At 40.5% G+C, this 23,342-nt stretch overlaps 1 protein-coding gene across 2 annotated transcripts in view; it reads left to right on the plus strand.

The window, feature by feature from the left end:
• ATP9A (ATPase phospholipid transporting 9A (putative)) overlaps nt 1–22,562 on the plus strand; it is a 103,666-nt gene extending 81,104 nt beyond the window's left edge. For both annotated transcript variants that reach the window (XM_032804035.2, XM_032804036.2), the window contains exons 17-28: nt 600–683; nt 1,517–1,687; nt 4,647–4,745; nt 5,917–6,006; nt 6,127–6,271; nt 8,032–8,096; nt 9,405–9,560; nt 11,701–11,765; nt 12,744–12,852; nt 14,591–14,648; nt 16,610–16,813; nt 18,109–22,562. In XM_032804035.2, the coding sequence (XP_032659926.1) occupies nt 600–683; nt 1,517–1,687; nt 4,647–4,745; nt 5,917–6,006; nt 6,127–6,271; nt 8,032–8,096; nt 9,405–9,560; nt 11,701–11,765; nt 12,744–12,852; nt 14,591–14,648; nt 16,610–16,813; nt 18,109–18,245 (1,383 nt within the window). In that variant the 3' untranslated portion in view covers nt 18,246–22,562. The remainder of the gene's footprint in view (nt 1–599; nt 684–1,516; nt 1,688–4,646; nt 4,746–5,916; nt 6,007–6,126; nt 6,272–8,031; nt 8,097–9,404; nt 9,561–11,700; nt 11,766–12,743; nt 12,853–14,590; nt 14,649–16,609; nt 16,814–18,108) is intronic.
• Nucleotides 22,563–23,342: the final 780 nt, after the last annotated feature.

The following is a 23,342-nucleotide window of genomic DNA, read 5'->3' on the forward strand; positions in this document are numbered from 1 at the left end:
TTTGGTAATTCCTCTTTCTCACAAGATTTATCTTGGGTAACTGCGCCTGATTCTGCACTTGGCTTTATTTTAAACTACTGGAAAACCAACAATTTGCATTTTGATTTTAAGTCTTTCTGAACCTCCCTGCTTAAACCCATTCCATCGTATTGCTGGCAATGGTGAACAGTCTCCACAACAGCAGATATAAATGGTTCTTTTTCTGTTTGACTACATAGGAAAATTGTAGTATGTCTTTAAATAGTTCGTAAAAAAAAGATAGTGCTTATTGAAACCATGGGCTTGCATCCCTTCTTACTTTGGTATATAGTTAGAGTAACTGAGATCAGTGGAGTAACTGAAGCCAATGGAATTACTTATGCCAGTTTGACACTGCTGTGAGAGGAGCATCATTCCCAATCAGTGATACAGCCTACAAATAGATTTTGAGATCTCCTCTTCCCTGGTTAATTTATCATGCTGTTTATCTGATGCTGTGTATTCAGCTGGGTAGTTTCACTGAAACAATTATTTTGTTAGCATCATACCTGCTGTTACAATCTCTGAATCAGTTAAGTTGCGATGCAGGTTATCGTTTACAATATAATACTTCTTTCCAGTGTGGTAACATGGCTAGGGAAGGCCTGAGGGTTCTTGTTGTAGCGAAGAAGTCCCTGACTGAGGAGCAGTATCAAGACTTTGAAGTAAGTTTGTATTTTTATAATCATGTAAGTGATGCCCACAGAGTTCTGATTATAGCATCTGCTTTCATCTCCCCACTCTTCATTTCATAATCACCATCATGCTGCTCTTTTAATCAGCTGGAGGTGTCTTCTGAGTGGTGTGTAAGCAGTCCTACTCCCTAGGCCATTGCTTCTGCCATTTCCACAAGTTCCCATTCTAGAGATTGATTCCAGAGGAGTTGGAGCCCAGGAATCCTGCCCCGTAGACTTCTGTTGTTACCATTTTATTCCTGCCAAAATTCAGTGCTGCTTAGGCATGTTTAAATTTACTGAAAAAGCTTTTGTTGACATTTTGAATTTCAATTTTGTATACTGACATTTGCAAAAGAAGAGAGAGTCAAAGGAATCCTGTGTACTTTCAGGTGTTTTGGAAATGGGGGCTTCAGTTGCTTGTGTATGGAACTCCAGCAGATTGATTTGTCTATTTACCGCAGTCTGGTCTAGATGAGCCAGATTTCAAGATCCACCTCTGAAATAGCACTTGCAAATTTTGTGTATACAGAAGAATTATTTATGAGCACAGATCAGGTAACTGTGCATCTAACTGGCAGATTTGCATAATAAGTGTACAGAATTATAGGATCTCCTAGGAAAGACTTGTTTAGCCTCATTTGTTTTTTCACTGTAGGGTTAACATTCACCAGTCATTATAGAGGATACCCTTGAGGTGGACTTAGCCTATGGCCTTGAGAGGCCTGGGTTGTGTTGTGTTGCTTAATCCTGTATTCCACAGACACACAAACACTCTTAGTTTGAATTACAGTGACTGGGTTTTTGTCTTGTGCTATTCTCAGGCACGCTATGTTCAGGCAAAGCTAAGCGTGCACGATCGCTCGCTGAAGGTAGCCACTGTGATAGAGAGCCTGGAAATGGAGATGGAGCTGCTGTGTCTGACTGGAGTGGAGGATCAGCTGCAGATGGATGTCAGACCCACTCTAGAGACCCTGAGAAATGCTGGCATTAAGGTTTGGCTAACCTAGAAATTGAATGCAGAACCTCAGTCTAACTGACAGTGCAATTGATGATAATGGCCAGAGAGTTGGGGGGAGAGTCTCTGGAATGTAACATTTGGAATAAATGAGTCTGTCTGATGATAAACCCTCATAAAATTCTGATCTCCATTGATTGTGACTATTACAATAGGTGAGCAGCAGTGAAATCTTGTTGCTGTAAAATTCTTTTTCCACTGGCTGGAGAATAAGACACGAGCAAAAAAGAATCTTTCTCTCTCTCTCTCTCTCTCTAATCTAATGTTTCTTTGATATGTTGGTTAATGGAAGTGCAACAGGACATGAAAAGTGATGACCCCATGGGCTCTGATTCAATGATTGCCATGTTATCATCTAATAGCTAATATTTTTGTACAGCGCTTTGACTATATAAAGCACTGTAAGTGCTGAGTACTAGCTAAGCATCTTAAAATGTGTCGCCCTCGCCCAAAACTTTTTAGAATACGAAAAAAACCAAATATGCAGACAGAATGGTATCTATGTAAGATAAGTATAAAGAATCAGCCAAGCTAGTCTTGTAAGTGGCTGCATGAAACACACAGTTAAAGTTAGCTTGGCTTGATTTCCTTTCTCTTCTGATACCCAAATGATGATATGCAAGTTTTGAGCTCTGAGGTTGAAGCTCACACATATGAATTTTTATGCTGTGATATGTAGCCACCAGAGGGAGTCTGAACCAAAAACAATAATGCACAAGGATTTGTTTTATGCCTTCTGGCATTATATAGCTCCATAACTTGTGCACCTACAGAATTAGCCATACATAGGTGGGTAAAGCCAGGAATGATTATAGTTTGACTCTGCCTTTCCCTAAAATCTTGTCAGTCAGGTTCTAGGTTTACAAAATCAGGGGTGGTCTGGAACTAGCACTCAGAGTTGGGGGTTAAGAGTTGGATAAAAGGTTACCATTCTGGTTGCCTATTTCAAACAGAAAACAGACAAAACTTTGCTTTGTATTGCAAAATCAAAACCAGGCTGTTTCAGATACAGTACCCAGTTTACCTGAACTCCCAAAATTTAATTTAATTTATGGGGTGGGGGAGGAAGAGGGTCTCAATAAACAGTTTTAGCTTTGATGCCATCTCTAATAGTAACATAACTTTACACGTCAGTGAGTAGCTCAAACAAATAGAATACAGTTCCTGTAGTTTCCATAGCAATATTTTGATTTTTATTAGTTAAATCTTGACGGTTTGGTCCAAAAATGTTTGGTTTTGTTTTTAACTTGGCTAAAGTCACTGCCTTGATGCTGAATGGATGGCCCTGTTAGGGACTGCATACATATTGCTGCAATTTACAGTAGATGTTCTGCGGCTCATGTTCTTTGGGATTCTGCATGTCAGTAGAGAATCAAGACTGAAGGCAGTTTTCTAATTCATTCTGGAGCTATCCATTTTCTTTATTTCTTTATTATACTATCTTGTTAATTACAGTAAGTGTCCCACCTGGCTTTTAGCTTATTAAACTCTTTTTAGAGAATGAAACAAACAAGTGGATCCTTATTTGATCTGTTCCAACAGGGGAAGGCCTGGAGGGAATTAAAAGCACCAGATAAAGAATAGCCAGAACTCCAAATATTTATAGTGTTGAGGAAATTCCCTTCCAGATTATAGCAAATATCGGTCAACACTGCTGGTCACACTGCTTTCTAGCGTCCTCGTTTAATGACTGAATTGTTTTCATATACACTGTCTTCGTTTTCATTTAATTAGGGCAATGGAACAGCTTCCGTACAAGGAGAGATTAAAAAGACTGGGACTGTTAAGCCTAGAAAAGAGACAACTAAGGGGAGGGGAATGATAGAGGCCTGTAAAGTCATGGTGTGGAGATAGGGGAAATGTTATCTACTCCTTCACACAGCGCAAGAACCATGGGTCACACAATGAAATTAATAAGCAGCAGGTTTCAAACAAACATAAGGAAGTACACCTCTACCTTGATATAACGCTGTCCTTGGGAGCCAAAAAATCTTACCGCGTTATAGGTGAAACCGCGTTTTATCCAACTTGCTTTGATCTGCGCAGATTTGAGCGCGCAGTCGCCTCCCCCCCCCCCCCCGAAGCACTGTTTTACCGCATTATAGCCAAATTTGTGTTATATCGGGTGATGTTATAACAGGGTGGAGGTATACTACTTCACACAACTCGTGGTCAGCCTATGAAACCCATTGCCAGAGGAAGTTGTGATGGGTTCAAAAAAGAACTGGATAAGTTCATGGAGGATAGGTCTATCAATGGCTTAATAGCAATCGAGGGTCAGAGACGCAACCTCATGCTGTGGGTGTTCCTGTGCCTGCCAGAAGCTGGGACTGGACAGCAGAGGATGAATCACTCAATAAATTGCCCTGTTCTGTTCATTCCCGCTGAAGCAGCTGGCACTGGCCACTGTTGGATGACAGGATAGTGGGGTAGATGGACTATAGGAATGACCCTATATGGCCATTCTTGTGTTTAGTTTGTTCCACACAGGCATGGGTGGTGAGCTAACTGCAGTTGCATCATCTATATTTCAGGCAGGGCCATGCAGGATCTGTTTGCAGCTGGAGCTTAAGATTTCTGTATAAAACTTGCTGAGGATGGGGATACATTCAAATATCTGCCTCTTCAATTTATGTGTTGTGTTTTATCAGTGAAGTCTTGAAATGGCAGGTGGAAAAATTTGCAGATTTCATAACCCCTGTATGCTGAAGCATTTTTCAAACCCCTTAATTCCTCTGTGAGTAGGGGAATTCCCTGCCCTTTTTAAATGGGATTCTGTTATAGAGGAATTTGTTGAACACCACATGTGTTCTGTTGTAAATATGGTCTATTTACATGCATGCATAAAGGCCCAGAGTTCCTAGATGTTCCCTGCAAACATAATGTGTGTTAGATTTTGTGTTATTTTGGGGATATAAAAATATTTTTAATTTCAGGTGTGGATGCTGACAGGGGATAAGCTAGAAACAGCTACTTGTACAGCGAAGAATGCTCATTTGGTAACCAGAACCCAGGACATTCATATATTCAGATTGGTGAGTAAAGTACACTTATTCCCTGTGGGTGAAATTCACCCTTTTCTGGACTTGTTCAAGGAACTAAGTTGGGGATGAGAAGGGATAGAATACCGCAATCTACAAGCAGGCTATAGTGCATTACTTTCATGCCTGTGGCCTGGAATAATGGCTACTGCTCTGCACTCCCCACAAGGGTGGTTCTTGGCCAGTGATTTACCGTAAGCAGAATACACACCTACCCCAGTTCTCCCCTTGAGTCTGATCCTGCACCTACTGAAGTCAGTGGCAAAGCTCTCATTGGCTTCAGTAGTGCTAGATTGACCCTCTCTGCTGATCTGTTTGGAGCTAGCATGGAGACCACCCCTGCAGCATACAAGAGCAAAGTGTCTTCCTCCCTTCCCTGCAAGGCTGTTCTGCCACACTGCCATGGTGGTTTGGCATCCTGGAGGGCCTTGAGTGGGCACTATGCCAATAGATAACTTCACTCCTGTGAGCAGAGATAATAGTGAAATTGAGCAGGTTACTGATGATACTTGAGATGCACAGTTTTTTGAGGTTCCAGGAGGACAGTGTAATAACTATATAGTTTCTCCTCATGGTTCCAAAAATACCCAGCGTTAATGGCATCCCTTAGTCAGCCCCTAGACTGTTGCCTCACAACATGACCATTGCAGGAGTCATGTAACCCTAAAACCAGCCCACACCTTGGACCATTTATTTCAGCCTCCATGAGCTAAGGCCCTTGTGTAACTGCTGCTAATTTCTGGAGACGCTAATAAGAAATCTAGGGTTGGTTTTCCAAAGGCTCAGCAACAAATGATATAATGCATATTTCATAAGATGATTGGTGAATTTCTGTTCTTTCAAATACAGTTTTGGGCCCAAATCTTCAAAATTCTTGTGCATATTCAAACCCCACTCTCTGACAAGGGCCTGAAAGTTGAGGTTTGCACACACAAAGAGGGGGATGGGGATGGGGATGGGGATGTAAACGCCAGTTTACACACACAAATGAAACTTGAATACGTGGACCTTAATTTCACCCTGTTTTTTGGTTCTGTTTTTAGTAAGAAGTATGTTTGATAACCTGATTGATTTGGCAGTGTCCTGGAGTATGTGTTCGGGATTGTATTAATTTATTTTGTTCTCTCCAATCACGTACTTTCTCAGCTGCTGTGCTCATTTCCAGGTGACTAACCGTGGAGAAGCTCATTTGGAGCTGAATGCATTCCGTCGGAAACATGACTGTGCGCTTGTGATTTCTGGTGACTCGCTGGAGGTAAACTTTGAATTCTTATGACAGCTGTATAGGAGTCCCAAGAGTAAAATGTGTGTAATTTGGTTTTGGGAAATATATGCAATATAATCATCTTTGAAACTTCCTTCTCCTGTAAAACAGGTGTGTCTGAAATATTATGAGTATGAGTTTATGGAATTGGCTTGCCAGTGTCCAGCCGTGGTATGCTGCCGATGTGCCCCCACACAGAAGGCCCAGATTGTGCGCTTGCTCCAGGAAAGAACTGGCAAACTGACCTGCGCTGTAGGTGAGGAACGCATCTGCTATCCATCTCAGTCTCATTTTTATATTCACTTTTCTTTGAATTAATTTTTGACACATTGAAGAGAAACGGATTCAACTCTTCTCAAACAGGAGGGAAAAACATACAAGTCTGCTTTCCTTTAGATAAAAGTTAATAGATCGTTTTTAGTATTAATTTTTTTTCAGAATATATGGTACTCTATTTTCCCAATTTAAATGCTCAGCAAAGAGAAAACAAGGGCCTTTGTCCTCTTGCTCTTTATTGCATAAAGAAGCCTGAAAGATTATTTTTATTGTTGTTATTTAATTCTGCTTTTTTATATATACTAGAAATTAAGGTCAAACCTATAAAATTTTTCACTTAAGAAACATGGCTGAAAAATGAGTGGAACAGAGATGCAGATATTCAAATGAGTTTAAAAAAAAAGTAGGATTTTTTACCCTTTGGGATTTCTCTTAGGAAAGTGCTGGTCTTATAAACAGAACAGAGCAAATAGTGAAACTTTTTTGTGACCTATTCAGAAAAATAAATAAATTTTAAATCACTGTATTCACAAACCCATTATCCATTTTGTTTATGAACATTCGTGCAAATGTAAGTCTGTATGTGCAAATGTTCACAAATATAAATATTATCCAAATCTGAAATAATTTGTTTACATAATACATAATTTAACTTGTGGAGCTCATTAACACAATATATTATTGAGGCAAAGAACTAAACAGGATTCAGGAAAGGATCAGAGGTTAATATGGATGAGACTGTCCAGTTACATTAGATATGAATTAAAAAAAACTAGGACCTCCCATTAAACCAAGCACTTTAAGTACATACGTATTATGAAGTCAGATGGTCTGCTCATGTGCTTAAAACTAAGCATGTACTTAAAGAGCAGTGCTGAATTAGTCATACAGAAAATATAAACCCATATGCTTTAGGACATAAACCAGCCACTAACTGTTGAAGTTAAGAAGAAATTTTCGTTTATTGTTATGTAAGACTGGTGTAACCTGGTATTGCAACTCTTCCGTTTTCGAACTAAGCAGTCTTCTTTCATTTCATGACGGAAGTGGAAATATTTTGTGACACCTCGTGATATCAGTGGTAAAAAGAAATGAAATAAAATAAAATAAAAGTATTTTGTGGAGTAACCTATACTGGGCATATTCATGAATTTTTTTTGGTGGGAGGGAGGGCAGAAAAACTTCACAAATATGGAGGTTGGGTTTTGCAAAGAGAAGAATGCACATTTCATCTGGAAAAATTGCTCATTGTGAAGCTAGAGGGACCAGGTGTGTGAGGTAATATCTTTTCTGGACTAATTAAAGATATTACTTCTGTGACCTTTCTCTCTGTCATATCCTGGGACGAACACGGCTGCAGCAACACTCATTCTGAAGCTCTAATTCTGAGCCAAGCTGCTAACTTTTCTTCCATATTCTGGATGAAATTTCATGGCCTCTGTTATACAGGAGGTCAGATTAAATGATCTAGTGCTCCATTCAGGCCTTAAGATCCTACAAATTGATGAAAAATTGTGCAAGACATTTGAACACCCAATTCCTATTTAAAATTTAGGGCATCAATTCCTCCTAGCTTGCTTTCAACATGCCAACTCAAATGATTTTATTCTAATTCCCCATGGGCTAATGTCCTTTCTGACTGTAAAGTTTATGAATTTATTGATTCAGCTACATTCAGTAGCTATAATAAGCAGTTCTCTTACCATATTCCCTTCCCTTTCTCTGTGCTCTAACATGCAGGTGATGGAGGGAATGATGTCAGCATGATTCAGGAGGCTGACTGCGGTGTTGGGGTTGAAGGAAAGGTGAGATGATGAAGCACATGTCATATTTGATACAACTTGTCATATAAATGCAGAGGTTGGTTTCCAAGTGCCTCTTTTATTGAATCCGTATTGATTCATGTCATAGAAAGAGCAGCTGCCTTGAGAAGAAAAGATATCAGGCCAAAAACACTGGCCCTTTTCAGGCTAGGATGAAAAATAGTTTGGTAAACTGGGCAATCATTTAGCAAAACTCATGCTGATATTTACTAGAGCAGGGGTTGGCAACCTTTCAGAAGTGGTGTGCCGAGTCTTCATTTATTTACTCTGATTTAAGGTTTTCACATGCCAGATGTTTTTAGAAGGTCTCTTTCTATAAGTCTATAATATATAAGTAAACTATTGTTGTATGTAAAGTAAATAAGGTTTTTAAAATGTTTAAGAGGCTTCATTTTAAATTAACTTAAAATGCAGATTCCCCCCCCCCCCCCCGTGTACCGGTGGCCAGGACCCATGCAGTGTGAGTGCCACTGAAAATCAGCACGTGTGCTGCCTTCAGCATGCGTGCCATAGGTTGCCTACCCTGTACTAGAGGATTCTGCATAGTCAGACAGGCTACTTCATTCTTGCTTCGTCACTATACATAGATGCTCAAAACACCTGAGTTGTAGCTGGAAAATGGTGACATTGGATCAAGAATCCCACCACTTATTGTACAGAATTCCTACATATCTTGGAAGAAGAAGAATGCATTTGCAAACAGTATAAAAGCTGTGCATGAAATGGGCCAAAAAATAAAATCAAAGCTGTCTGAAAGCAACCTTGTGAGCCTAAAAGGTTGTGTTATAACTCATTTGCTGGCCCAGTAAACGGTGATATCCTATTATGTCTCATAGCAACCGCAGTACACTTCTCATCCAGACATTTTCATTGGAGCACTTGGGGTACTGACAGTGGGTATGTTCCCAATATAGCATCTGGTAACGTACATGATGTTAGTGCCATGCTAACATGTATGCTGTGAACTCTAATTCACACACCTTCCTTCTGGGTTTGAACCATGAAACCAAATAGGAATTGTCCATGAATGGTCTTTTCATTTGTTGCTTGAGTGTTGGGGACGGGAGGTACAGGGAATGGGGGAGGCAGCTGGGGGCTGAGGGAGGAAAGAGAGATGCTAAGATAATGGTTTTTCCTCATCCGTTGCTGTTTTATTTATGTATATATGGGGAAGGCAGAGTTGGTATTTTTACTGTCAATACTATTTAGGCATGTATTGACATGAATGGTGTTTCTTAATCTTATGTAATCTTGTGACCTTATGGTCTTTTGATTTATTGACCTACATAGGAAGGAAAACAAGCATCCCTTGCAGCAGATTTCTCTATCACTCAGTTTAAACATCTGGGCCGGTTACTGATGGTGCATGGAAGGAACAGCTACAAAAGATCTGCAGCTCTCAGCCAGTTTGTGATCCACAGAAGCTTGTGTATCAGTACGATGCAGGTAAATGGACTGAATGGACTGTTTCATCTTGGGGGTGGGGGAGGTGTATGTGTGGAGGAATGCGAAAAGTTCAAAACTCAAGCTTTTCCTTTCACATTTGGCACAGCCGCTGGCTCTCTTTGGAACTTTAGTGGGTTTGAACTTGAAAAGAAGGTAACATTTTTTTTGCATGAGAGGAGGCTCACCTCCATGTAAAGATGTTTCCATTTTTGAACAGTCAGCAATTTTTTTTTTTTCAAAATATTACTTTAAATTCCTTTTGGGCACAAAACAGATGGCATCAAAAACATGTGAGCTTTGAGATTTCACATATATGTGAATGTGACAACAGCCATTCCATGGCAATGTTATAAAATATTTTATTTCTTCAATACGAAATGGCTCCTAAAGCCTCTCTTCAGCAAATTACTTAAGAGGGTATAACTTTAGGCACACGAGACATTCCATCAAGTTCAGTGGGGCTCCTCATGTGCTTAAAGTTCGGTACCTTGCTGAATCAGTTCAGTCCTGTAGGGTGCTGAGTGCTTTAGGGAGGTGCTGACCTCATTAGGAGTTGAAGCATGTATTACCCACATTAAGTGCTCAGCATCTTGCTAGACTGGGCTGAAAGGGCTTGACTTCCATTGACTTCAGTGGGAAAAAGAATTGGATCCTCAGTGACAAAACATGTTTTCTGTTCACAGAATTTCAGGTATTTTTCATCATGTTTGCACAACTTCAGTACTGAGCAAGCAAGATTGATACGTATTTGTCAGTTGATTAAAACCAACAGTGTAGACGTGCGGGGACTCTCCCCTGCGGCCCTCCTGCTGGTCTGTTCTGGGAATTAGCTTGTTCCAGCTCCGGAGCGCCCTCTGCAGGCCAGTGATCTGCCTGTCCTCTGGCCCCCATGTCCCTCCCTGAACTCCTGTGCCCCTTTAACTGGGTGCTGCCCCCTGGCAGTGCCCGCACAGTTCTGGGTCTCCCCCTCCCAGGGGAACCTCCAACCAACTATCTCCACCTCGTCTCAGTATAAGGCTACTGCTAGTCATCATCTAGCCCCACGGCCTGGGGCAGACTGCAGTATCAGCCTACTCATCACTGGCAAGGAGGGTTTGGACCTGCTGCCTTGGCCTACCCCTGGGCTGCCCTCTGCAACCCCTAGTACCCCTTGGCCTTCTGCTAGGCCGCAGCCTGGGGCTTTCCAGGCAGGAGCTCCTCAGCTTCTCTGCCTTTTCCCAGCCCTGCTTCACTCAGGTACCTTGTGTCTAGCTCCCTGCAGCCAGTCCCATCTCCCTTTACAAACAGAGAGAGACTATCTGTCTGCCTCTGGCTTCTCCGCCTTTATATGGCCAGCTGAGTCTGTTTGGGGCATGGCCCCAGCTGCAGCCACTTCCCCAATCAGCCCAGCCTAAAAGCTGCTTTCTCCAGCCACAGCCCCCTCCTAGAACTGTTTTTAACCCACAGGGCAGGAGCGGGGATCCACCCCGCTACAAACAGGTTGTGTTAGACTGAGAGAATTTAAAGAAACATATGAGTTCATGAGCATAATTCTGTCCTGAGCCGTGAGTGCAAGATGCTTGGACATATTTGGTGACAGCGGTTACTGTTTGGAAGTTTTTCTTTCAAGCCATAATATTGCTGACAAATACATCTTGTTTAAACAGACGCTTTTCAGTAAAATACGGTATCATTCCTGGTTTTGAGAATGCAGGTACCATCCCCATTCTGAGATCAAAAGTCCGTGCTGGAGTTCGCCTCTGTCCTTTGTCTCCATCACTAAGTGCTAATATGTTTTACATTGTGAAAACATTCCTTCTAATTCCAGAGCGTTAGCTACACATATCTAAACAGCTGTACTTTAGGACATCTGGATGAAAACAGCAGGCTTTAGATGGAACACTCCAACCTCTCTCTTTGTGGGATTATATAAAGAGAAGTTTACCAAAGGGGTTCAGTTCTTCACAGTTTGCTGTTAAACATTCTCCTTCATCCCAGTTTGTGCAGGAGTCAAGGGAACAGATATTACAGTCTCCTGTCTTCATCTCAAGAGATTTGAGTCTACTGCAAATACTTTTCAGTTTGGCTAAAGTAGGATTTATCAAATATAATGTACACTGCAGCTTTTGAAGCCTGACAGTTCTTTTCTTTTCTTTGCTAGGCTGTTTTCTCGTCGGTGTTTTACTTTGCGTCAGTTCCTCTCTATCAGGGCTTCCTCATTATTGGGTAAGAGCAAAACTGTTCAGAAAAAAATGTGAAAACCATGTGCAAAGTGAATAGATTCCTGTCTGAAAAGTGATACATGTGAAAGTTTATCAGAAGTATGCAAGTCTCCTTAGTTTGTGTACTGGTAAGTACTCAGTAGTGCTCTATATTGATGCCTACAGCAAATGCCACATCAGAAATTGGAGAGAGACTCTCATCCCTGTTCCAGCCCCTGTAGGTAATGGTAAAAGGCCAGGTAGAGTAAAGGGGCTCTAAAAGCCCTGGATCTGGCCAAGGAAGAATTCCCCTGGTTCTGGAACTGAGGAATAGGTTGTCTTCTAGTGATGTCTTTGAGAGCCACAACACGGGTGTGGCAAGGGTGAGGCTGCAGCACATAGTGCTGTGGAGATTCTGGGCCGCAGTACTACCCATAGGAAGCTAGGCACAGGCTCTGTCACAGACATAGCCTGCTGGGGGACTCTTTTATCCCCGTCTGAGCATAAAGGTGGCATAAAGTCACCTTAATCCTCCTCCTCCCTCTGGGCTTTGAGAGGCACAGCCCCAAATCTCACCCGTACTACCTAAGTTGCTATGCCAATGTCTTTGTGCTTGCATAATATACATTTGCTCGTGCTTTCAGATACGTATTTTAAAAAAAGAAAAAAACAGCCCAACCCTCTGAACTGAATTACATAGTCAAATCCAGCTCTGAAATAGTTCCATCTCTAAAAGGAGTAGAAACTATTGGAAAATGTGTAACATTGGTTACAATACCTGCAGCTTCCGTTTATGAATGATTCCATTCATAAATTTAAAGTAGTAAATGTTGCAGTTTTTTTGCTGTGCATACAGTACTGTGTTCCAGTTGTGAGTTTATTATGTGACTATTATTGAGATGCAGGGAGCAGCATATTTTTCTTTTTTGAAGACTTGTGTATTCATTTTTGTGGTTTAAACAATATGTGCTCTGTTGATGTCTCCTGTATTTGTTCTGCTCAGGTATTCCACAATCTATACAATGTTTCCAGTCTTCTCTCTGGTCTTAGACAAGGATGTCAAATCTGAGGTTGCCATGTTGTATCCAGAGCTCTACAAAGATCTTCTTAAGGTCCAGTAAATCTTATTCTGTTTCTGTTCCATCTGCTCCATATATAATCTTTGGCTTGATTTGGAACTGGCTTTCAGAGAGACAAACCAAACACAATATCCATAGAGATGGTACTTTATCGTATGACTCTAAAAGTACAGTTGTCAAGAGGCAAAATTCTATTTACAATTTTAACTTATTTTTATTTTCTCACACCTCGTTGTGTTTAACAGTTAGCTGCTTCCTGGAACGGGCCAGAAAATAGAATTTCCATCCTGTGGGAAATTCTGAATGTTTGAAATTTTGTTTCTTTTCAAATTGGAATGAAATATTAGACCTCAGAATTTCCCACAAAAAAGGAATATTCTGATTTTGGAACATGAAACCTCCACCACTTGTCCTCAGTCTCTGTATCCCCCCAGCTCTCATCATGGCTTCTCACTTCCACTGGTGGTGGGCCCTGATGACGTGAAGATGGGATGGAGCAGGACTGACCCACCACCATGCTGAAGCTGTGAGAAGGTAACAGGGACCCAGCATTGTGCTGTGGGTACAGAATGACATGAACTTTAGGAGGAAAACCCACTACCCCCTCCTTTCATAGGATCACAGAATATCACGGTTGAAATGGACCTCAGGAGGTCATCTAGTCTAACCCCCTGCTCAAAGCAGGACCAATCCCCAGATAGATGTTTGCTCCAGATCCCTAAATGGCCCCCTCAAGAATTGAACTCACGGCCCTGGATTTAGCAGGCCAATGCTCAAACCACTGAGCTATCCCTCCCCCTGATTCTGTTGAAAATGTTGTTGAAATTGATGTGTTCCCATTAAATGGGTTGATTGTGTCAAATCAGTATTTTCCAATTGAAATCTGTTCTGTTGGAAAATTCTGGACTAGCTCTACTGCTTATGATCTATTCAAAAACAGTAGTTCAGATGGTTTCTTGCATGGAGACTTGCCTTACAGGTGACCTAAAAAGAGAACAAAAGATTGGTTTTGTGCTGTTTTTGCTGCTTTATGATATATACAGGAGGCCTGAAAGAGTTTTATTTGTTTAAAAAAAAAAAAAGAGAAGTCTACTTGATTTGATTTTTACCTTAGAAATGTGAGGAATGCCAAGTCTTGCCGCTCTTTTATTTTTCTGGAGAATTGTTTGAATGATTTGGGTATGTGGAGTAGAAATATCCTTAACTGAAGGGAAGGGTGAGCTGATTCTTCAACAAAGACATCCTTTCCCCCAAGAATTTCCATTAAACAGAATCCAACAGAAGCATAGTGAGTGTTTTCCAACAGTCTGAATAAGTCGCCTCCCATCTCCATCTGGTTTCACTCTCATGTGGTCTCTGAGGTCATAAACCACTAATTCTCCAGCCATCCTTAGGCCTTGTCTACACACAGTGTTTTGTACTGCTTTGTCAGTTAGAAGAGTGATTTTTATTTTTTTACATTTTTACTTATACCCAGAATTCCCCTAGTGTGGATGCAGTTATACTGGTAACCCTATATCAAAACATAGTTTATTCCCATTCCCATACAGGAATAGCTATACTGATATGAAGCACTGTTTATACCAAAATAATTGTGACACTATAGTCAAATGCCTATTATGCACCATGAAGAAGCACAAAAAATACATCAATTTTCTTCCCTTTCCAGGTCACCTTTAAACCATCTATTTTAGATTTGTGTCAGAGTTACTTGATCATCTGTAAATTAGTTTTCAAAAGTCATACTTGCTGTCTTTCTTTTTCTTTATAGGGGCGACCGTTGTCATATAAAACATTTTTAATATGGGTTTTGATAAGTATCTATCAAGGTAAGAAACTGCACCTTTTTTCTCATAGCGTTCCCGTACCTGTCAGGAATTATATAGCTGTCCTGCTGTATTATCAAAAGTAGAATATTGCTGGAATAACAACCCTTTAGGATAGGGTGAAAATTCCTTCCATCAGAACAATGACAGCAACCATCTTACTAATGCAAAAAAAAAATTCACTTAAAACTAAACATTTGTAGCAAGTGGCTTACTAATATTTTGAAATACTGGGTCATGATAGGAGACAGCATATGAGTCAGGAGATTTGGGGTCTGTTCCCACTGTGGCCATTGACCTGCTTTTTGACACTGGGCAAGTCTCCACCTTACCCCACTTCCAGTATCCCACCTGTAAAATAAAGTTAATGACACTTGCCTTTGTTTTTAAATCTATGAAGGGAAACCACTATATAAACACATTATCATCTATTAGTCATAATAGTCCCAGTTCTGGTTACTACCTAGCTGAGATGATTGGCTTATTCCCAGCCAAGGAAATGACCCTTTCTGGTAGTGAAGAATCTGAAGAAGGTTCTAGTTCTTGAGATCAAATAACTTGCACTTTTATCTGGGCTTTTATCCTCAAGTTGCTAGAAGCTATTAACAAAACTACTTTGGTTACCCTATATTTGTTTCAAGTTTGGATGCACCCATTGGTTTAGCTCCTACGGCGTCAGCCTATGGGTTTAAAAAAGAAAGAGAGAAGCTCAAGCACAAGTTATTTCTGTTGCTATTAGCTAAGGAAGCATGCAACAATGTACATATAGTGTTGAGGTTGTATAGTTAAAATGGCCGTACGATCCTGTGACAAAATGATATTTTCCAAAACTCCTTTATCGACAGAAGCAGAAAGAAATGTGCCAAAATCAGCTGTTTTAAATGACATTGCCATCTTTAAATGGGAAGTGGGAGCAGCAATATAAATCTCTGTTAGATTTCAGGGGATGAGTCTAATGCAGTAGAATGCTATAGCAGGAATAATGATCTCCTGTTGCTATATAAATACTATGGCAAAGCCAAGACATTTATAGAAAGTTCACAAGTGGTGGGAAGTCAAAGCCAGAGGATGATGCATTGGGGAAAAGTTCCTTCTCAGATGAGGCCACTATCTTGTTACAGTATTTGGTTAAAGTGACTTCATATCTACTGTGCTAAATGACTAGAAAGCAGCAGGCTAAACAATTAGACTAGTTGCTAGCAGTGGTGTGCCTGACCCAAACTGAACAGCGCCAAACGCTGGAGAGTTCAGAGCTGGATCTGAACTTTGTGGCTCAGGCTCTAGTCCCTGAAAGGGTTTCCCCTCAGAAACTAGCATGTGATGGATGTTGGTGCCAATTACTCATGCTGCTGACATGAATTATTTGTGCAGGTGGCTGGGCAGGGAGTTGTATGAGCTTTCCAGCCCAGCTGGAATAGGGGTCCAAAATAATGCTTCATTAATGCCACTTTAATTTGTGCTTGTTTAGGGTGGAGAACTTGGCCCAAAGAGGGCACAGAAAACCTAACTATACGCACTCAGCGTCCTACACCTTGTGCTTCCATCTGAACTTCAGGGCAGCACAGGAGAAGTTACAAGTGTTTGATATTTGTCTTCTCTTTTGAGTAGTGACTGTGCTTCTTTTTCTGGAAGGACAAATAGATCACCATAATCTTCAAGTGATATGACAGTAGCTAAAATAATACACTTCATATTTCCACATCTGTAAATCTGACATGCCCCTATGAAACACTGACCACCTGTGTAGTGTCTCTTACTCATTGCACAGAAGTTCTTTTATCTTCTTAATGACATGTCATAAATAACTGATTTACTGTCCAATATGCATTATCAAAAGCCATTGCAAACTGTCTTAAGAGGTGACCTTATGTTTCTGCTCTTTCAGGACTGAGAGTGATGTTTAGAACTTAGATTGATGTTTAGCAGCAAGATATCCAGCCTCTCTCCTTCTTTCTTCCTCACAGGTAGTATCATCATGTATGGAGCTCTTCTGCTGTTTGAGTCTGAATTTGTCCACATTGTGGCCATTTCCTTCACATCCCTGATTCTTACTGAGTTACTGATGGTGGCATTAACAATCCAGACGTGGCACTGGCTCATGATAGTAGCAGAGTTGCTTAGCCTCTCCTGCTACATAGCCTCTCTGGTCTTCCTACATGAGTTTATTGGTAAGGTTAATTATCTTCTATTTCTTCAGGTCTTTCTAGTCAAATGTTTACGTGCTTAACAAGAGGATAAGGGCATAAATTGGGCTCACAACTGCCGATGAACTAACCTACTGTAAGTAATTCCAGGGACCAGATCCATTAGCTTGAAGGCAGTAGCAGACTCTCAGATTTCATTACACAGTCCAGCCACTAGAGAGAGACAAAGACACACTTGGCCAATATGTTACACATTGGTCCGGGAATCTCATCCTGGCCTTCAGGGCTTCGCATCAGTTCAGATCCCCACACAAGACACCACTTGATTGGGTCATCTATGGGGATTGAACCTGAGACCTCTGAATGTAAAAGCATCTCCTTCTGTTGCTGGAGTGAAAGAGCATGTCCATTAGCTGGATGTAGTAGTTGACTCACTAAAACTTGTCTCAATTTCTTGATTTCATCTGGACTTTTGTTTTATATTTTCATTTGTCTAAATAGAAGACACATCTCACATGCTAGAAGAAAACAGATAATGAATTCCACATTTCCCTGGACAGTCAGTCTGTTAAATATCAGATCCCTGCAGCGTGTTTCAGTGTACTATCAGGGACCACAAGATGTCACTACTTCCCCCAGAAAGCCTTGCAAACTCCCAGGATGATATCCTGCTGCAGAATAAAACAGCCCTCTCATTTCCTTGGTTCAAAGCCTCCATGTGCAATGTCTATCTGTTAAACAAGAGTATTGTGGCTCATCTTTGAATGCACTTCAAATATATCCATAGTGCTTCTGTGATTATATAATGTAAAAGGAGATGCTGCATGATATCTGAATGAACGGAGATAATTCATATTCAGCACTACTAGCGAGTTAAAGAAAAAGAACTCCCAGAGCTAAAATCAATCTGGAGACCCTTTAAAGGAAGCTAATGTAGTTCATTTTGCCAGAGGCCGTGAAGGATTTCAATATTTCAAACCGGGTTTATGTCCATAATTGTCTGTCTAGACAAAATGCCTTATTGAATGAGATGAGCAGTGTGTCAGGAAGAAAGATATATCCTTCATGAACAAGAGAGGAGGAGAGCAAGAGGTGGTTGGGGAACAGAAATTGCATTGGTATTAAAAAAAAAAAAAAAAAAAAAAGGGAGCAAAAACGCTGTGTTGTGTGTGTGAGGAGGCAGCTGTTCCGAAGTTTTACTGGGCTGCATTTTCCACCCCCTTGAAGCTTTCACTTTGACCTTTGATCCTCCCCACGCAATGCAATTCTGACTTCAGTCTGCAGCCCATCTCCATTACTTCTGTGCTTTTTCCTTGCAGATGTTTACTTCATTGCAACCTTGTCATTCTTGTGGAAGGTCACAGTCATCACTCTAGTGAGCTGCCTTCCTCTCTACGTCCTGAAGTACCTGAGGCGAAGATTCTCTCCCCCAAGCTACTCGAAGCTCACGTCATAGAGCTGCTCGGTCTACAGAGCAGAGACTAATTTTGCACACTGCGGAGAGACAGAAATCATGTATTTGTCATTGTAAGAACTTTGTCCGATAGGATTATGCAGTTATCAATATTATGTGCTGCTTTAATGAAAGACTAAGACTAAGGACTGCAGTAAATTGAAACCTAACAGTAAATAGAGTCTTCTGGGGAGGTGTAGGGCACGTGATAGTTTGTTCAGTCTTTGTCTTACTTCATTGTGGTCAAATGCATGTAACTTCAATGATGATTGGTTTCTCATGTGAGATGAGAGTACCTGAAAGCTGCTAAATGACCTTGAAGTTTATACAGGACAGATGTTTTGTTTTGTTTTTTAGTTTAAATGTCTGTGATGTTCCTTGCATTGTGTTATATTTTTATATTATTGTTTATCTTTTCAATTCAGGTAGAGCTAGTTTTTGAGCGTCTTGGGGAGTCCCTTAAAATAGGTGATGTACTGTATTACCAACAGCTGACTACAGGGTGATGTCATGCTGTTTTGATTGTAGAGTTCCAGTGTTGAAACAGATCTATACATAAATGAAAACCTGACTAGTTGAGTTTTTCCTTCAATCAAAATGAAGGATCTGAATGTAGAAAATCTAGTGTGTTTTGATGATTTCCAGCAGCTAATGCACATTGAGAAATATCATCCAAAAAAGGGAAAATTCCATTTTGTTTAGCTTTTGTGCTTTTTGTTAAAAGGAGCTGATGATATACAAATAGCTACACTATATAGTTATGTTATAGGAGCAAATTACCTAAATTCAAGCAAAGCCTTTTGGAAGGAAACTTGCAGCTGATCGGCTTTTGAATGTGTTGACAGCATAAGAGACTCATCCTATTCTGCAGACAATGTGGCAGACGTGTCTTGAATCCTTGGAGACTGAAAGGAAAGGTCACAGGGCTGCTACTCTTCACAGTTACATAAAATCTGTTTCCTGTTAGGATGAGTTAATGAAGATGAGCTGCAAATAACCCTAGGTAGTCCTCTACACGCGCCATTCATGACACAGTCCACAAAGAGAGGCAGTTTGAGATAACTATAGAATTTGCTTTGTTTAAAACCGGAACTTGCCTCAATAGACATACGTTTGAGAGCAGTCAGAAACTGAGCCCATGCACAAGATGGTAGTTTATTTAATGAGAAGCACAAATAAGATTTCCATTTATTTTAAACAGCAGAATTCCCAGAAGAGGTGTGTTTGGTTTTCTGTTTGTTTGTTTGTTTTTGTTAATTAAAAAAAAGCATTGACCCACATAATTTATACAGCATTCCTTGCAGGTGGAGACCTAAATATATGACTGGAAAGCTTAGAAGTATGGCAATGAGCTAATAGAGGCTTCCACCACTGTCAGTGGCAGTGACATTTATCTAATAACTGTTTAGTCTGTGATAAATGAGTTGTGTGGTCTCTGTCCATCCAGCTCTAGTGAAGCAGAATCCACATCATAAAAACCACCATCATAACTGGAACTAAGCACCCTTATTGGCCGGGTCAGCAGGGAGGCCAGCAATGACCGATCCAAATACCCTGAACTCCCCTTGCAGTGTTTTTAAATTGTGCTTATGTGGGGAGCAACAGGGCAGGCCCTCTCTCCCATAGTGTACCTCTTCGATGCGTTGCCAACTTTTGTTTCCATTGCTGCAGATCTGGCACTTTCGCAAGCATTCAAATAATAAAAAAAAAGAAAAATTCTGGCTTACAAACTTGAATGCAGAATTGGAACAGCATTTAAAATGAGATCTGTAGTGGGCAGTGGCTTGCACCTCTGTGTTTTTGGATTATCAGCTCTAGAAAACCCTAGCATTACTTAGTTGTCTCACTTGCACTAGAAAATCTAATCTCTCCGAAGAACATGCTGCATGACATGGCTACCCTGGATACATTTGGGTCCAACAAAGACCAAGTAGTGCAAGTTCCAAACACTTCAGCAATCTTGAAAGGAGCGGGTATCTGTTGTTCATTTCATCACATAAATGTCAGAGAAGCAGGAGGAGATGCATGCACATGCTCTGCAAAAGCCCTTATGACCTGTCATTGTTTCTCAAAGAAGAACGCCTGGAGAAACCAGGAGCATGAATTGAAGCAGTATCTAGGATATTCCCAGAGTGGGTGAGTCAAAACCTGCTGCTTTTCCATTCTGCAGAACCAAAGGATCAGTTGAAGTATATTGATTTCTGCCTTGTGGATTCTGGGTTATCTACAAAAGTGGAAATCTTCCTGGATCTCCCCCTCTTCCTGACAGCTTGTTCCTCTTTTGAGCCATGTTGCCAATGGCCCTGTTCCTCCAACAGGGCTCAAAGAGCATGAAGTGCATACTGGAGTTCCTGATGGGAAACCTACTGGGCTCAGAAGAGAGCATGCCATGCTCTCTACCTTCACGTTCTCTGAATTGACAGTGCTGTCACCACACTGAATTGACCTGGAGGGCTGCCAGGAGCCTAGGGGAAAAGGGAGCCTGCGCTGTTGGCTCTTTTCACCGCTGCTATGTGTTCTAGAGCCCTTTTGTACCCTCCTTGCTCCTTTGTTCCTTCTCATGCCATCGCGGGAAATACCAGGTCCTTACCATTCAGTAGTTCTATGTATGACCATTTTGATAGTGGATGAATAAATGTTTTAGACTGCAGTGGAAGATGGGAAATGTAGCCTCCAGCACTGCTGGCTACAATGGTATCCTTTCTACATACTTGATTTAGAGTCTTATGTTTCAAGGTCTGTTAGCTCTTTCAGAGGAATAAGAAGAGCAAGCACTTGTTAAGATAAAACAGTGGCTTTTCTTTTGTGCTACATGGCTATGATTTGTCTTGTCTCTGGTACCCCATAAAAGCAGAATACTCAATGGCATCCTCTCTTTCTTGCTGGGTTGTTTATAAAAAAAAAAAAAATAGCTAGCTGCTGTATTCGGGTTTACAGTATTTTTTAAAAATTCACCTTCCCACATCCCCTCACAAACTTCCCAGCAAAATATTTCCACTCTTCTTCTTTTTTAAATACAGGTTTTTATTAGGGGAGGCTGAATTCTGTGGTTTTCTGTGATTTGCTTCAGAGAAGAAAAGCCGTGTCTAAAAAGCTTTGTTGTAGAAGAATTGGGTTGTCAGCTTTGTAAATTGCGTCTGTTCGCCAAAAAGATCCTTCATGTTCTCCTAGTGATTTGCTGCAGTTACAGGATAGGGTCAGTCATGCATTTGTTGCTGGCTTCCCAGGTCAAAGTTTTGATTTAGTGATTTAAATGTAATAATCAAGCATCGTTCTGGCAACTTGTTGGACTGACAAATTAAGTCTCTTGTCCTTTTGAAAATACATGACAGTAGATATCTTTGTAATGACTCCTGCCCCTAATAGCTGTGTATTAGTAGTTAAATGTTCAGTAAGAATAACAGTGCTATGCTACTGTATGTAAATATTTGGAAAGTATAAGTTAGAATTCACTTGTCTCCTCAAGTCAATGCAGTTTACACTAAATGGACCATATTGGCAAAATCATAACTTATACCAAGAATGGGAGTGAATTGCAATTTCAGTAATATTTAATGGCTTCATAACCTTAATAAAGAACTCATATTAGCAATGGTGGGATTATCAGCTTTAGCATTATGTTAGAGGGGTGAAGCCTTGTTCCTTTACAGCTAGTTTCTTACACAAGGTTGTAAATCTAGGAAGTATTTCTCTCTGGGTATAATTTTTTTTTTAAAGCAATAAAAAAAAAAAAAAAAAAAGCAAAACTGCCACTACAAACACTATGTTCAGGGGAGGTATGATTGTTATTTTTTTTAAGTTTAGCACTTTGTCTGTAAACTATTTCCCCATATGTTTTAAAAAAAAAAAAGGTTTTAAAAGCGAATTTTCATTCAGATGTTTGTATTTACAGCACATAGTAAATAGATGGCATACTGGAAGTTTAGGTTACAGTACATCTTTTCCTCTGTTATACTTGAATTTTATGCTTATTTGGAATAACAGACTTTTTAATAAGTATGTGTTTGTTTAGCAACTTCTTTATATTTGTGAATAGTAGCAGTTTATGTAACTTCTATGTTATGGGGCTATTCTACGAATAATATAGGAGACAGCAGTATGTGCTTCATCACTTGCTTTTGCTTCCCATGCTTACTTTAGAAATATCTCTGATCAGTGCTCTATTTCCCTTTGCAATTGGTACCACAATAGCCTATATTTCATAAGAAGTTCATTTTTGAATCACTGATGTAACTAACTAAAGGTGTGTTCTCATGCTTTTTTTTAAATAGGAGGGAGATTTCATGTTCCTTGCATTTCATTGCTTATAGCCATATATATATACACACACACATCCCATACCTCTTCCCTCCCCCCCAAAAAAAACTATTGTCCTAATTCTCTTAACAGCCATCTCTTTTTCTTTGTTTAGAATGGAGCTGAAAATTAACATGCTGTTTGTTCAACAGTAACAGCTTGAACCTATATAGTATTTTATTTCACCAAAACTGTATTAGCTGTAAGCAGTGACAGCATTAGTGTCACCACAGCCGTGGGAACACTATATTTAAGTGCTACAGCTGCTGCAGAGCCAGAAGGAGCAGCACCAAACCCTCTACTTTTCTATAGTCTACTGAACTAATGTAACCCCATAAAATCTCATTGCAGACTCACTTAAACCTGTTTGTAACTCCAGCGGGAGACTATTGCTGTTTTAGGAGGTTAGGCTGGGGTTTTCAAAGGCACCTAAAAGAGGTGCCTCAACCCCTTTGGCTTCTTTAAAATTCAAGACTTAAGGTTTGGGGGTGTGTTTTTGTAATGGCTGCTGCAGACTTGAGTGCAAAATACACACCTAATTCTCACATGCACTTGTCACAGCCATGTGTGCAAACAAGCTAACTGCACAAATCACCATCATGAGCTATTTGGCCTCTCAGAATTTCAGAGGGAGTTCTACTTGCCCACCTAGCTGCTCATCTGGGGCCCAACCAGTGCTCACTGAAATCTTTCCGTTGACTTCAGTATTGATGGACCAGATCCTTAACTCTTATTAAGAATTCAAGCCTTTAACCTGCATGAAATCCTGGGTTCTTCACCTTTGCCAAGATGGCCCATTACCAT

This window comes from Chelonoidis abingdonii, chromosome 14 (assembly GCF_003597395.2).
Source record: "Chelonoidis abingdonii isolate Lonesome George chromosome 14, CheloAbing_2.0, whole genome shotgun sequence".
NCBI lineage: Eukaryota > Metazoa > Chordata > Testudines > Testudinidae > Chelonoidis > Chelonoidis abingdonii.